General features: G+C 55.4%; 1 protein-coding gene across 2 annotated transcripts in view; it reads right to left on the bottom strand.

The window, feature by feature from the left end:
• The window catches only part of PTK7 (protein tyrosine kinase 7 (inactive)), a 59,435-nt gene that overhangs the window by 18,533 nt on the left and 26,115 nt on the right, over positions 1-14,787 (bottom strand). For both annotated transcript variants that reach the window (XM_027603661.2, XM_027603662.1), the window contains exons 2-7: positions 3,670-3,957; positions 3,080-3,182; positions 2,522-2,712; positions 2,278-2,428; positions 1,125-1,273; positions 603-869 (exon numbers count right to left, since the gene is read on the bottom strand). In XM_027603661.2, coding sequence (XP_027459462.1) covers positions 603-869; positions 1,125-1,273; positions 2,278-2,428; positions 2,522-2,712; positions 3,080-3,182; positions 3,670-3,957 — 1,149 coding nt within the window. The remainder of the gene's footprint in view (positions 1-602; positions 870-1,124; positions 1,274-2,277; positions 2,429-2,521; positions 2,713-3,079; positions 3,183-3,669; positions 3,958-14,787) is intronic.

Below are 14,787 nucleotides of genomic sequence, written 5' to 3' on the forward strand. Positions count from 1 at the left end.
TAGGCCAGGCAACTGCTGAGTGGATGGCTTGAGAAGGACTGTGGCTTCCACTACTGTGTGAGGAGGCCTGAGCTGGCCTGCTGCAGGAGCCATGGGGGAGACACCTGAGGCACCCCGATAGAGCCATCCTCCGTCAACCTCAAGACATGCGAATAAGGCCACCAGGGAATGGCCAGCCACCAGCCGACCTCCCAGCTGACCGCAAGCACATTTGATCTTTCTGACTATCTTGTAGGATAGGTAGTGGGTTATTAGCTCCATTTTGTGGATGAGGAAACTGAGCCCTGGCAAAGCAGGTGGCTTGCTACATATCATCATTCCATGCACTGGGGAAAGAGCAGGACCTTGCCCTTGCTCTGCAGCCAGAGGGCTGTTTTTCTGTGTGGGCTGTCACCCCAATTTCTGTGCTTGGCTCTTCACAGTCTACCCCAACATCACCTCCCAGCAGCTGACTGAGTCCCAAGCGTGCAGAACCCAGAGCTGAGAGGGCCTCAGGTGAGCACCAGGGAAGCCTCTGCACATCGCACCCAGAGACCAAGGCCTCGTCGTGGGCCCTGGGCTCTCCTCCACCACGCCTCGCCCCCCGGGGCACAGGTGCTCACTGGCCACAGTGATGTTGACATCTTGTCGCCGCTGACCAGCCAGGTTGGCTGCGTGGCAGGTGTAGACACCAGCATCACTCTCGGCGGTACCAGCAAACACCAGCTCGTGGCCCTGCTGGAAGACTCTGCCGTGGGTGGGCAGCCGGACTCCCGCATGCTCCCACCACACACGGGGCTCCGGCAGACCCTGGGGGGGCAAGCAGGCCACACGCTCCTCGCGGCCGGCTGTGAACACCCGTGGCTCAAGTGGCAGCATGTCTTCAATCTCTGTAGGGAGGGGAGCAGAAGGCAAACCACCCGATTACCGTGGGTCTCAGGGTTCCTCATGCTCTCCCATAGCAAGCTTTGGCCCTTTGTAGCACAAACCCCTAGAACACTGTCTCTCCTCTTCCTGCCCCCAGCATGCTCTTCCTCTCTCTGCCTGCCAAGCTGCTTTCTGAGTGGAATCAGGAGCTTAACTCTCTATGAGCCCACAATGTTGAAGGCAACCCCCACTTCAGCACCCGAGACCCAGGGACCCACCTGCCAGGTGAAGTGTGGCCTCAAGGACGACGGGAGGGCCTCTCTGCCCGTGGCCTATGCAGCGGTAGACCCCTGCGTTGCGCGGCCGGACCTGGGTCAGCAGCAGGGACCCGTTGGCAAACACAGTGGCTCTGCGGAGGTGCGGGGGACTGTGAAGAGAAGAGAGTGCTATTTGGAAGAAGTGGCCCACAGGCCTCCTTCTGGAAGGGAATGAGATGGAGCCCCACACTGCAAAGGCCAGAGGTGTAGGAAGGAATCAGCCAGGAACAGGACAGAGAGAAGGGAGCCCACGTGCCACGTCAGGGTGTGTGGGTGTATGTGTACATGTGCGCGCGTGGACACATTCACGAGCGTGCACAGGTGTGTTCCACCTACAGGAGACTCAGCTTTTGGGGCGGTGAGGTGAGCCACAGTGTCAGTGGGAGACAGTGACTCATCAACAGTGTGCAGCTGTGGAGACAGAGAGCCACCTCCCTGCAAGGTTAACACCAGCCTGCCAGGAAGGCCCCCAGCCCCAGCAGCCAGAAGCCCCTCGGCTACACCAGATGAACTACTGATGATATCTTCAGGGCTGAAGCCAGGTGGGATTCCCTAGTCTAGGGAGCCACACCCCAAGGGCCAAGACCATGCTTGGCACCACAAAGGTGCTCTCTGCTCTCATACAGCCCGGGGAAGGACAAAAGTCCAGATAAAGGAGCTGGCACAACCCAGAACCTTCTGGAAATGCTTGCTTCCTCCAAAAAGTGTGTGTGTGTGTGTGTGTGTGTGTGTGTGTGTGTGTGTGTGTGTGTGTAAGGTAACCTTGCCATCCAGACTATGGTCACCAGGTCCCCTGTGTCCCTCCAAACTGAATTTCTACTCCCCATCCCAGAAGCCCCACTTGGCAGGAGGGGAGTGGGGAGAGAACAGAGCCACCACTAGGTCATACGTTGTCGCTGTGTGAACTGGAAAAAGATGCCCTTCCTGGAGGCTTCCCTTTGTGGAACTCATTTTCTAACAGCAAAACATTCTACTGCCATCTGCTGGAAACTTGAAGTAACACATGCAGAGATCTAGCATGTCTGCAATACTAATCCCATCCTTTTAGAGAATGCACCTGGGCAGTACACAACACATACCACCGTACTTGAAGGCCCCTTGACAGATGCCTTACCGGCTGCGGTTAGTGATGGGAGTCTCATCTTCAAAGACCCACTGCAGGCTCGGGGGTGGCTGGGCTGAGAACTGACAGTGGAACATGGCCTCCTCATTCCTTGCCACTACGATGTCCTGAGGGGCCAGGACTACCCTGGCAAAGCTCTCGTCTGGGGTGGGAGGAGCACAGGCATGTGAGCAGGCAGAGTGGGGAGGCCCCTCCCATCCCTGCTGCACCTTCTCCACCCCCACCCCGGGCTCACCGGCAATGCTCAAGGTGAAGTTCTGGCTGCTGCAGGTCTGGCCAAAGGCGTTTTGGGCACAGCAGGAGTAGAGGCCACTGTGCTCAGGGCTGGCCGGCCGGAAGGTCAGGTTTCGCTCCTTGCTGCTGACCGTGTGATTGCTCTGGCCATCGGAGAGGGGGCTCCCGTCTCGGAACCATTGGTAGGTAGGCCTGCAGGGTCGAGGGGATCAGCAGCAGGGAGGCAGGGGGTACTCAGGTGGCCGGCGGACAAGATACAGAATCGGAGGGTCAGAGCTAGACCCCTCAGTTTACAAATGGGGAAATTGAAGCTTGGGAGGGGAAGCATCTTACGCAAGGGCACAAAACAATTCCAGGGCAGAATCAGGTTGAGTTTCTACAACTCTCTGCTCCCAGAATGCAGGATCATGCTGCAGCACAACGCTGCTCCTCCTCGGGTCACTAGGGGCGTTTACCGAATGAAGCGAGGTGCCTCTGAATAGAGTCCGGGTTTCGGGGAGATACCCCTACTGGTCTAGAATAACCCTCTCCGTTCCCACCCTCAAAGTCAGCTCCTTACCGAGGATGCCCGTCAATGTGACAGCGCAGTGTGACCTGGGTCTGTGGCTGGATCTCAGCTTCTGAGGCTGGATGCTTCAGGACCACAGGACCAGTCTCAATCCCTGCAGCAGAGGCCAGGGTTGCAGAGTGAGGGGCAGGGCAGAGCAGAGCAAGGGGGTGGGGAGGGCAGAGGGGAAGGAAGAAAATCAGAAAAGGACGCAGGCCCGCAGGCTCTGGAGCCAAGAGACAGCGCAGCGAAGCCCTGCAGAGCTGAGGCCAGGGCTGCACACAGGGCGTGGGGTGAGGGGCCACAAACAGAGCGCCCACCCAGTCTGCAGCGGGTCAACCCTGACGCTTGGCCACGCTGCCTCGCTGCCCTTGCCATCTGCAAAAGCATCCAGCAGGTCAAGGGTCCTCGACTTGAAGGGGGGGGGAAATCTTTTGGAAAAAATAAAACTTTTCTCCACACACACAGAAAGAACGGACCGCAACTACCTTCTGCCTGCCCCATTCAACTGGAAATGGGAGAAGCTGAGGGAAAGGAGGGGTCTCACAGGGCTCAGTAACGGGGGGACTAGCAGGGACCAAGCACAGTCCCCCGGCTCTCACATTTGATGTTGAAGGAGGCATTAGCACTGCGGGTCTCCTCTCCAGTGGCATTGTCCCGAGCCACGCACTGGAAGGCTCCAGAGTCCTGCAGCCGGTCTACAGCGGCAAAGCTCAGGCTGCTGCCCTGCGTGAAACGCCTCTCGGTGTCCCGGACAGGGGCCCCGTCCAGCAGCCAGTACACATGTACCGGGCCTGGAGCTTCGGCCTCACAGCGGAGCAGCGCCCGGCGCCCCTGCAGTGCATCCTGGGAGGACGGCTCCTTGATGAAGACAATGGCTGCCTGGGCACCTGCAGATGGGGACATGGGAGCGGCACCGTCAGGAGGAGCTACAGCCACCGTCCTCACGCAGGTCACCCATCACCCTGTGCACAGGAGGGGGAAAGGGGCTCTGCACACAGGAGGTGTCCAGGAAGCGCAGGAGAGAAGGATCATGAGACCACAACTGCCAAGTGTCCACTGAGAAACTCTTAAACTGCGCTGGGTGCTCTGCAGGATACAAAGACGCAGTGCACACCAGTTGGTAGGGGGCACAGGGCAACTACGCAGAACACGGCAAGGCTCGGGCCCAGTGAACAGTGCAAGCAGCCAGGAAAGAGAGGCAGTTCCAAGGGCTGGGGTAGGGGGTAGGGACACCAGGGAGGCCCCCTACAAGAAGCTTCAAACCTGCAGGTTCTGATGCTGGGCTGAGGAGCAGGGGACATTAGCAGGCAGCCCTCCCCGTCAATCTTCAGAAACCAGGATGTTGAGCAGAGTTAAGTCGCGATCCGCAGAGAATCTTGGAAGGATTACTCACACTCACGGCCCCACTGAGGGTCCAGCATCAGAGATGGCTTTGAATTCCACCCACAGATGCTCTGCAGCCCAGCGTCCTCCAGGGACTTCTCTGGGAAAACCCATCCCATCACAGGAGAAGCCAATATTCTCTAGATCTGGGGCTACTGCCAAAGGCACGCCAGTGCCACCCCCACGTCATACACTCCATCGCTAAGACTATGTCTGGCCAAGGCTGGCTGTTCTGGGCGAGGTTGAGAGGTGAGCCCAGTGGTTCCAGGTTGTCACCTGAATCCATTCCCCCTCCTGCACTGCAACAGTTCAGCTCCACTGGGGCCGCACGGGCACCCACAGAGAAGGGGGGGCCCTGCAACCAAGGGTGGAACCAGAGCCAGTGGGAACAAAGGGAAAGTGAGAAACCTGTACTGATCAGCCGATGGGTTGAGGGGGTGGAGGGCAGGGTTGGGCAGGTGGCATGGTGACAGCAGGAATAACACTCTGGGCTTTGTTCCTGGCCCACGTAGGCGCCCTGCAGAGGCCCTGAGCTGCGGGGCCAAGAACACCGGCCCACCTGCCAGGGGTGGGTGACAACACAGAAGAGGATGTGCAGCCCCTCTGGGAAGAAGAAATAAGCCTCCTGGGGCTGCTACATGAAGCAGCAGGCTCTACCTCTGACCAAACTGGGCCTGGTAAGGGCAAGAAGAGGCTAATGGGGTCCTGCCATTCCCATCCAAACCGATGGAGGCTAATCGTGGCCCAAAGAGTGCTGTTCCAAGCCCCTGACGGTGGAGTTTGGTTCTTGAGGACCTAAGAGCCAGTCTCCTCATAAAGTCAGCATCAAGATGAGTCCTGGACCTCTCAGAGTGAGGTCCAGATGAGGGGCTACCCTTAGTGTTGGTCCGTCTCCCAACACTGTCAGAGGTGCCAGCCCACAAGACAGTCATGGAGCCAGAAGGGGCCCAGAGCCACCTCCATTACTTCTCAGTGGGGCCCTGCTGGCTCTCCAGGTGGGACCATTGCCTTCAATGCTGGGCTATCCCACCCACTGTGCAAGTTAACAAATCTGTCCTCGGGGCGCTGCCAAGCACACTCCCCATCACCCTGACATCCCAAACACCCCACTCACTTCCAATCACCACACAGGAATGTGGCCCTGCCCCCACGGGGCAACTTGGTACGACCTCTTTGTAGACCCGACAGGTAAACTGAGGTCCTGGGAAATTAAGGGATTTGCCCAAAATCAAACAGCTCATTTGACCATGATCCAAGGAAGCCAACTCCTAGCCCCATGCTCTTCCCAGCTCCGCCCACAAACTCAAAACCAACCTGGAAGTGGCTGATCCCACAATGGGGCTCAGTTCCCGTGGCCATGGAGAGAGGTAGACACACCTCCTGCAGACACTGCAGACACACAAAGGCGCTCAGCTAACTGGCTGACTGAGGTAACCTTAAGGAAGTGTGGGGCAAGAGTTGGTAAACGCCGAGGTGTCTGGAACACTTCCCGACCACCTCTCATAAGGCAGATGGGCAGACTCAGGCTGAAGACCCAGTGGGCCTCTGCAAACGTGACTCACCAAATTCTTGGGGCCCTCAACCCTGAACTCCAGGATGCTTATGAAAGGCCAAAGAGAGATCACCTGCTGTCAAAGTGTAGGTGAACCGCCCCACTTCCCACTCAGCTTCTCCAGACCCGGGGAGCCAGGAGTCTCGCCCGTGCACCTTAGTTAAGGGTGTGGAATCAGACAGGTCGGACTCAACTCCTGCCCCTCATGCTTGGTTTGACCTTGGGCAAGGAATGCAGACGGTCTCTGCCTCGGCTCCCTCTGCCTCTCTCATGGGGTTGTCATGTGTCACAAACGCAGAAACTTGTGTGAAGAGACTCGGACACCAGGGAACGGTAGCTACTGTTCCGATCTCCACCATCACCCATCCTGCCCAAGGACTCTCATATTAAGAACATTAGGAAACTCCCCCTCCAGAGGCCCAGGACAACTCCCAGACCCTGGACGGGGAGGAGCCTCCGCAACAGATAAGGTTGAGGGGAATGATCAGGTGGGGGTGGGATGGAGGGAAAGGGGCCATGGGCTTGCCGGAACCACAGACCATTGGCCACAGAAATCTGAGCTGGAAGAAGAGATGGCATGACTCAGAGGGACCCCAGCTCAGCCTCCGGCATCCCCTCCTGGGGAGAGCACTGCTCTGTCGCTGTGGTGAGAGATGCTGCATTCCCAGACTGCCACTCAGAGCCTCCTGCGCCCCCACGACAGGGCCTGGGAAACATCAAAGCTGGCCCTGAGGGGCCCTCTGTCCTGACGTCAGCTCACAGCAGGTCCTGGTTAGTGCTTGGCTGGGGCAGACTTTAGATGTTATAAAAGGCAGGGAGTACAGCCACCGGGCCTTCTCCAAGCCCCCAGCCCCTGCTCCGAGCCGCCGTTGGGAGGCTGGCCCAGGGCCGTGGCACCCACATTTGCTGAGAAGGTGACCAGAGGCATGCCCAGAGCAAGAGAGTTCGGTCGGTTGTGTTGCTTAGGGGGGAAAGTGGGCAGAAGGCTCAGGGGCAGATCGAGGAGTCCCCTGGCAGAAATGCCAGACTCCAGGAAAGGAGGGGCTGGGCAGTGAGGAACTCTTCAGAAGCTTCTGCTGGTCCCAACAACAAGACATGGAGGACAGCAACGACAGAGAGGCAGAAGGCTTTTGGGCACCGAGGTGGTACCTGCCCCAAGGTGGTGCAGTCACCAGCACACTCCTGTCCCTGTACCACCACTGACTTGAGGATGCCCCCAGGGCTGTGGTCTGGGGAAGGCCTCCTCCGGTGGCACACTGGTCAGGGCTTCCCAAAGCTGCCCTCTCATTCACGGTCCAACCACACCGTGCATCGTGCCTCCTACACCCAGGCCCCCCAGAACACAAGGCTGGTGTGCCACCTGAGGCAGCCCGCTCCGTGCAGCCACTTCAGGCCGGCCCACCGGTGCTGCCCCTGGCCTCCCATTCATGCCACCCTAGCCTGGCCTCCCCGCACCCTTGCCCCCGCTGTGCAATGGGGACACCGCCCCTACCCCTGAGGCAATGTGAGGCTAAGTGGGTTCGCATACACAGAGCCCGCAGCGCAGCACAGAGGACGTGGAGGGTACAGGGCTGCCCTGCGGGTACAGTGGGCTCAAGCAGTCTCCCCGCAACGACAGGCAGGCAGAACCATCTGCCCACACCAGGTGTCAACCCCAACAAAGCTGGAGCTGCAAATACCCAATAAGGACATTTTCCGAGCCATTTCCTCGGCTCCCCCAACAGCCATCTCTATGCACGCGCCTTGGCCCCAGCCCCTGTAGAAAGGCTGTGTGGGCAGCGACCGACTCCGCTCCCCGCCCTCCTGGCTGCCTCTGGGCTCCAGGCCCAGCAGACCCATGTGTGTCTACGTGTGCATGTGTGCACACACATATGTGTAAACATGATTTTATGGAGAGCAGAGAGCAGCAGGAAGTTTTTCTGCTCTGAAGTAATTTCAGCTACTTTGGTCCAAGCATCCATCTGGGCCACTTAACTACCCATTTCAAAGGGGGGCTGGGCTGGTCCTCCTGCTTGAGGAAGAACACCCCAGGACCTGTGCAGGCCCCAGAACCTGCCAAACCTGACCAGCTGATTCTATCTATGTTCTCTCCCTTTTACTAAAGAAAATGCCACCTTTCAGACACATGCCTCAGGGCCACGCTGAGCTACCAAGATGCTGGTTGGCCCTGACATGGGCATTTTGCACAGTAATGTGTGACCATATGAGGGATCACCCCCAAGGCCAACCAGCCACACAGAGCTGGCCGACTCCTCCACACCTAAGACTCAGTCTCTGGCTCCAGAGCCTGGGTCCCTGGGGGGGACATATTTACTCCCACATGGCCTCCAGAGCCCAGACTGAGGCGGCTCTTCTTAAAGCACACAAACCCCCAAGGAACAGGTTTGCCAACACCCTGGGCTGTGTCTGGGCAACAGCGTCAGGACATAGGCCAAGAGAGGCAGTCCTCAACCTAAGAGGCACAAATGGTCCAGGAAACACAGCAGACTCAGGCCCCCTCACCCACATGAGGACAGCCCTCCTCACAAGTCTCCCCCATCCAAGGAACTCTAAGGGCGCCAACAAGAGGCCCCAGGGGTACCAGGATCCCTGCATCAACGTCCTCCCCAAGGGGTCAACCCACCGGACTGCAGACCCTTGGCCTTCCTGGATTTAACTGGCCTAACTTTCTCCTGCCCTTGAACAACTCCAAAGGTCCATGGCTCATACACATTTGTCATTTTGTTGAAGAACAAATGTCAACTGCTGCACGAATAAGTCAAATGGATGAACAGCAAGTTCAGCTACCCCACCCCTCACCTATTCACCCAGGTCAGCAGAAACACAAATGCCACAGAGGTATTTGTGAATTTGGGGATCTGGAATGTCCCTCTCTACCACCAGTATATACCAGCAAGATATTGTATGTGGTTTTAGCACCAGCAACCCAGACTAATGATAAGCCCAGAACATAAGGATTCAGGGAGTCACTGAAAATCGACCACAGCAAACTGAGACCCAGAGGCAGAGCACAAAGTTTCTACCCCCTTCTGTCTTTCCAGGGTCTACGAAAGGCCCCAGGTTCGTGGATGGGAGCCCCGCAGCCCTTGGCAAGCCATCACAGTCCCTGTTCTGAGCAGTGCAGGAGGGAGCAAAGCCAGGGACCCAGCCTGGGATTTAACTGTAAATATCTGGAGAGGCTCCCACATCCAGATTAGAGGAACAGAACGAAATCACCAGAGATTAGGGCAGAAACAACCTAGTGGCCAGCTCATTTACCTTAGATAAAAACCACAACTCAAACCTGTCCTGCCCGCTCCTGGGAGGCCCCGGAGGGGGAAGATCAACCTCTGATGGCAGGAGCAGGTCCCTGGGTCCAGCATCATGTGGCATCCAAGCCAGAGGGACAAATACGCCCACAAATGAGGCTTACAATGCTCCCTAGCCAGTGGCCACGCATTTGGCCACACCATTGGTCCCCGGAACCAGCCTGTCTTCTGCTGGGACTGGGAGGGCCATACTTGGGATGCATCTCTCACCCTTGGTAACCTTAAATGGTTGTGATATCTTCAAGGAAGCAGCAATGAATTAAACACCCAGCCCCGTGAGGTGGTGTGATCAGGCCGAAGGAACACGGCAGCGGGGAGACCCAGGTTCTAGTCTCCACCACACAACTGCTAACAAGCAGAATGACCCAAGCCAATCACCAATCCTTCCCAGGCAGATTTACTGCCTATAAAATTAAATAAACGAGAGGATGTAACGGGACAGTCCCCAAGACCCAGCACTGGATTAGCTGCAAAGAGCCTCAAAGGCAGCTACAGAAACAAAGGGCTCAGTCCCCTCCCCCACCCCAGCCGCCAGCCCCCAGGCCCCAGCGCCGGAAGGTAAAGGCAGGGCAGGGCCCAGGAGGATGAAGGGCGATGCTGTAAATGGCAGGTGTGCAGGTCGGAGGCAGCTGGGGGTTGCAAGCAGGGACCAAGTACCACTTTCTGACAAACTGCTCCCATTCCAACGGCTGAGCTTACATCCTGCCTCGCCATGAGATCTGGCCTCTGCCTTGGCCACACACTTGCACTGAGAGCTCACTGCCTGTGACACCCGAGAGTCCCATCTGTGCTGTGACTGAGAGCTGCACCCCCAAGCTAGGCTGTAAGCCTGAGGACAGCGCAGACACTGGTGCCCAAGAGGATACAGCTGTGTCCCTCGCCGCACCTGGGCACCGTAAATACTCCACTAGCATTTATGGGGGAATGAAGTCACTGAAGAGTCTGTCTGACCTGAAATCTTGTCCTAGGGCTACCTTTATCCAATCTTGGCCAACCTAATTTTCTTCTCTGGGTCTCAGTTTCCTCTCCTGGAGAATGGCAGCTTTGAAATCGATTTTAGTGATTCTTTTTTGGATTCCTAGGACAGTCAACAATATTCAAAATGAAATACACATTAGGTACAGACACACACAAGTCTGCATACTTTTCAGGGAAGTAAAAAAAACCCCAGAAGGGCTGGGGAACCACGGACCCCAGATTAAAATGTCCTTGGAGGGGCACCTGGGTGGCTCAGGTCATGATCCCAGGGTCCTGCCTGCTCCGCGGGAAGCCTGCTTCTCCCTCTCCCACTCCCCGTTTGTGTTCCCTCTCTAGCTGTGTCTCTCTCTGTCAAATAAATAAAGAAAATCTTTAAAAATAAATAAAAAAAATAAAATGTCCTTGGATTAGGTGATGCCTGAGGAGTCCAAAGCCTTGGTGAATGGAACGGGGAGGGGGGGGGTTGCTGGAACAGACCTGCCAGGGAGCACCAGGAGTTCTCTCCACCCTCTCTGCCTGGGGACATATCCATTCTCTGCCCCAAGGAGAGAGGACAGACAGCAACCAGCTGTCCCTAAAGACACCAGTCAGAGGCCTGCGGAAATAATATACACTTTGGGCAAGGCGACAGAGCTGCTGGACTGGGGCACTGAGAAATGAGCCAGGGTTCAGTCCCAGGAAGACCTCAGGGCTGCTCAGTCAGTGCACTCGGGGCTCCCGAGGGGACAGAGAGCCCAGCCTCTGGCTGCAGGCTCCACAACCACTCATTAGATTCCCAGGTGCAGTGGTAAGGGCTCCAGCACAGTGAGAACAGCACCAGGTGAGCCTGGGGAGCATCCTGTGGTCTTTCCTGGGGAGGCAGGGAACAAACTAAATGACAGCCTGGGGACTACCACCTTTTTTTTTTTTTTTTTTTTAAGATTTTATTTATTTGACAGAGAGAGACACAACGAAAGAGGGAACATGAGCAGGGGGAGTGGGAGAGGGAGAGGCAGGCTCCCCACAGAGCAGGGAGCCCGATGCGGGGCTCAATCCCAAGACCCCGGGATCATGACCTGAGCCGAAGGCAGACGCTTAACAACTGAGCCACCCAGGCGCCCCTGGGGACTACCACCTTGCAACTGGGGAGGCCGGGCCTTAGTTTATTAATTTTCAAGGCAGGCTCAGAAAACTCTGGGAGACTCTGCTTTCTGAGCTCTTTCTACCCATCTCTGCCTCCTCCCTGGGAGGCTGATAAGGCAGTGAACACAGATCTCAGACCTAACCAGAGCGGCCAGAGCAGTTCACCCCAAATTCCCTGTGGGAGGGAGGACACGATTCCCTGCCCTTTAGGTGGAGCAGCCTCTACTTCGATGAAAAACTCCTGGGGCACCTGGGTGACTCAGTCAGTTAAACGTCTGCCTTCTGGTCTCAGGTCATGATCCCAGGGTCCTGGGATCGAGCCCCACATGAGGCTCCCTGTCTGCTTCTCCCTCTCCCTCTGCAGCTCCCCCTGCTTGTGCTCTCTCTCAAATAAATAATAAAATCTTAAAAAGAAAGAAAGAATATCCTCCCTGACCCATAAAGAAGTTGAACTATCCCTTAGACCTGCTCTGTCCAATATGGTAGCCACTAGCCATGTGGGGCTCCCAAAATGTAACTTAATTAAAATGAAATAAAATTGAAAGTTAAACTCCTCCATATCGATCGGCTCATTTCAAGTGCTCAGGGGCCACACCTAGCTTGAGGCCATATCGGACAGCGCAGATATAAAACCATTCCGTCCCCTTAGAAAGCTCCATTAGACAGCACTGCCTTCGCTCCTCTAACTGCCAGCTTCTTGCCAGCCCCACGCACAGGCACGTTATTTCTAACCTAAAGAACCCCCCACCTGGGTCAGCCTCATCTTCCCGAGGAGCAAAGTGGAGTCAAGGCTATCCCAATAAACGGCAGGGTCTGGAAGTACCCCCTGGATCTGTCCTGCCCCTGGGTCTGCCTGTCTGTGTCCGCCTGCGTTCTTTCCACGATGCCACGCTGGCTGCTTCTCTCCTTTCACTCATTCCCTTTGATCCACACCCTCCCCCAACCCTTCTATCGTGTTTAATGTAAATGCTTTCCACTGCATGTGCTTTGGGAAAATGTGATCAGTTCCAGGGCGGGTACTTTTAACTTCTGTAAGTGGTCTTGCATTATCCCTCACTGTGCTCCTTACTTTGTTCCATTTAGCGCTGTGTTTTGAAGATCCTTCCCTGTGGCCATCTCCTACCTCCTGCTGTTCTCCCAATAGATGAACAGGCTGTTAGGTCTGGAGACAGAAGACGCAAGTAGATTTTTTTTTAAAAAAAGAAGTAAGTGGCCGAACATAGCTGTTCAGTTTGAAGACTGGTCTTTAAGCCTGCACCCTCCTCCTGGTGTGCCCCCCAGCACCCTGGCCTCTATCACCGTACCTGGTCCCACTCTGCCCGCTGGGTGTCCTTGGAACCTGGTGGAACACACACAGACCCCTGCTTCTCCTGCCTCCCTCCCTCCTCCCCCATAAACCCAGAAAGTCCCTGAAGAGGCTGGACTTCAGCTGGTTTCAAAGGGATAAGAGAAAGAGTCGGTCTCAGACTTTTATATTTAGAAGTGCTCTGCAAACCACTTCCCGGAGCAGACAAGAGTGGGGAATGTGAGGAAATCGCTTTGCTATGTGTGATGTGGAAAGCACGAGCCACTCAGGGCCTGCGGCAGCGGGCTGCATTTGCCACACAGCCGGTGACACGCGGCGATGCCTAACACATGTGCAGGAAACGAATGTGCCCCTGGGCAGCCTGCAGGAGACCCCGTTGGACAACACACACTGCGGCCTGGCTGTCCTCTTGGGGCCAGGGCACAAGGCAGGGCCCAGGAGTCAGAAGCAGACACCATCCGCAAAGTGCCCCTCCCCCAGCCTTCTTTTCTTTCCTTTCCTTCTCCACCTGTCTGACCAACAGCTGTTTCTGGAAACCAACCCATCTCTCCAGAGAGGAACAAGTCTGAGAAAGGGATGCTGAAGGCTTTAGGCCTCAACCTGGGACACAAAAGATCCAGACTGAGGGAGGAGGCTTAGAAGAACCACTGGCTTGAGGAGACAAGGGTGCCCTCCTGGGCTTTAGGCTGCTCGGGACAGGTGTGGGGGCAGGGCTGTCTACAGCGCCCACTGCCTCCTTGTGAAGACAGATCTGCTCCCACCATCAAAAGTTCTCTTAGCCACCTATGCTAGCACACGTGGCTGGAAAAAAACGTTGGAGGGAAGACTGTCTTGTAGCGGGGACCAAATCCTGCAGCCATGAACATACTGCTCAAATATTACTCCGATGTGACGGGATCTGGCCTGGTGTTACAAGGTGAGGGGAAGCCATGGACAGAGGGGAAGTGGAAGGCAGACCAGCTGCTGAGTTAAAAATCAAACCATAGATACTTCCTAGACTCCTTATAAACCACATTTTCCTGCTTAAAATATAAACTTTCTTTAAAGATTTTGTTTATTTGAGAGTGAAAGAGAGCATGAGAGGGGAGAGGGTCAGAAGGAGAAGCAAACTCCCCGCCAAGCAGGGAGCCCAATGTGGGACTCAATCCCGGGACTCCGGGATCATGACCTGAGCTGAAGGCCGTCGCTTAACCACTGAGCCACCCAGGTGCCCCAATTTTATTCTTTTATTTAATCTCTTAACTGAAAATCAGTACTAGTGATTTGCTCCTTTATTTTTTAAGGAAAATAACCAAAAAAGAGTCATTTTTTAAAATCAGCTGTTTAAAGAAAGCATTCTGGCTAAAGATGGCAAAATGAATATTTCAATCCTCAAATCAATAACAACAGATGAAAAAAATACAAACTGATGAATAATAGAAACAATTCCTTGTAAGTTATTTTTAAAAGCAGCAAAAACTTGCAACTCATCACCAGATGCTTCAAGCCTAGGGATAACCGACTTTGGGGAGAAAACATTATAAAACATAAAGCACACACAAATAGCTGAAGGGGAAAAAAAAGCCCCTAAGAGTGGCTGATGCAATAACTGAACTGAATAACCAAAAAAATGACAAAGGCCTAAAGTTTATTTCATGCCTACTCTGTCAATCTTTGAGTCAGGGTCTGGAAGGCACCAGGATCTGGCTTCACTTAAGTCTGGAACTGGCTGTCCCTCCATTCCAGGAGGTGCTTCTTACAGACCTTTAAAGTCACGGGGGTGGGGGGGGCAGGAGATGGGGGAAAAAGAGGAAGAGAGGGAGGCGAGGCGGGGGGGGGGGGCGAGTAGACACTGATGGAGAGAGACAGGGAGATGAGATGAAGGGAGCTGGAGGGAGACTGACAGAGACAGAAAAAGAGAGGAGACAGAGAGAGTCAGACAGACAGAGACTAACAACTGACAGAGAGACAGCGGGAGATGGCTGACTTAGGAAGAGACACGGGCAGAGAAGAGAGAGAAACCCAGACCCTGACGGAGGAGAAGGTGAGAAGTGAACAGGTAGAGACATGGGCAGAGACACATGGAGAG

This window comes from Zalophus californianus, chromosome 7 (genome assembly GCF_009762305.2).
Source record: "Zalophus californianus isolate mZalCal1 chromosome 7, mZalCal1.pri.v2, whole genome shotgun sequence".
NCBI classification, from domain to species: domain Eukaryota; kingdom Metazoa; phylum Chordata; class Mammalia; order Carnivora; family Otariidae; genus Zalophus; species Zalophus californianus.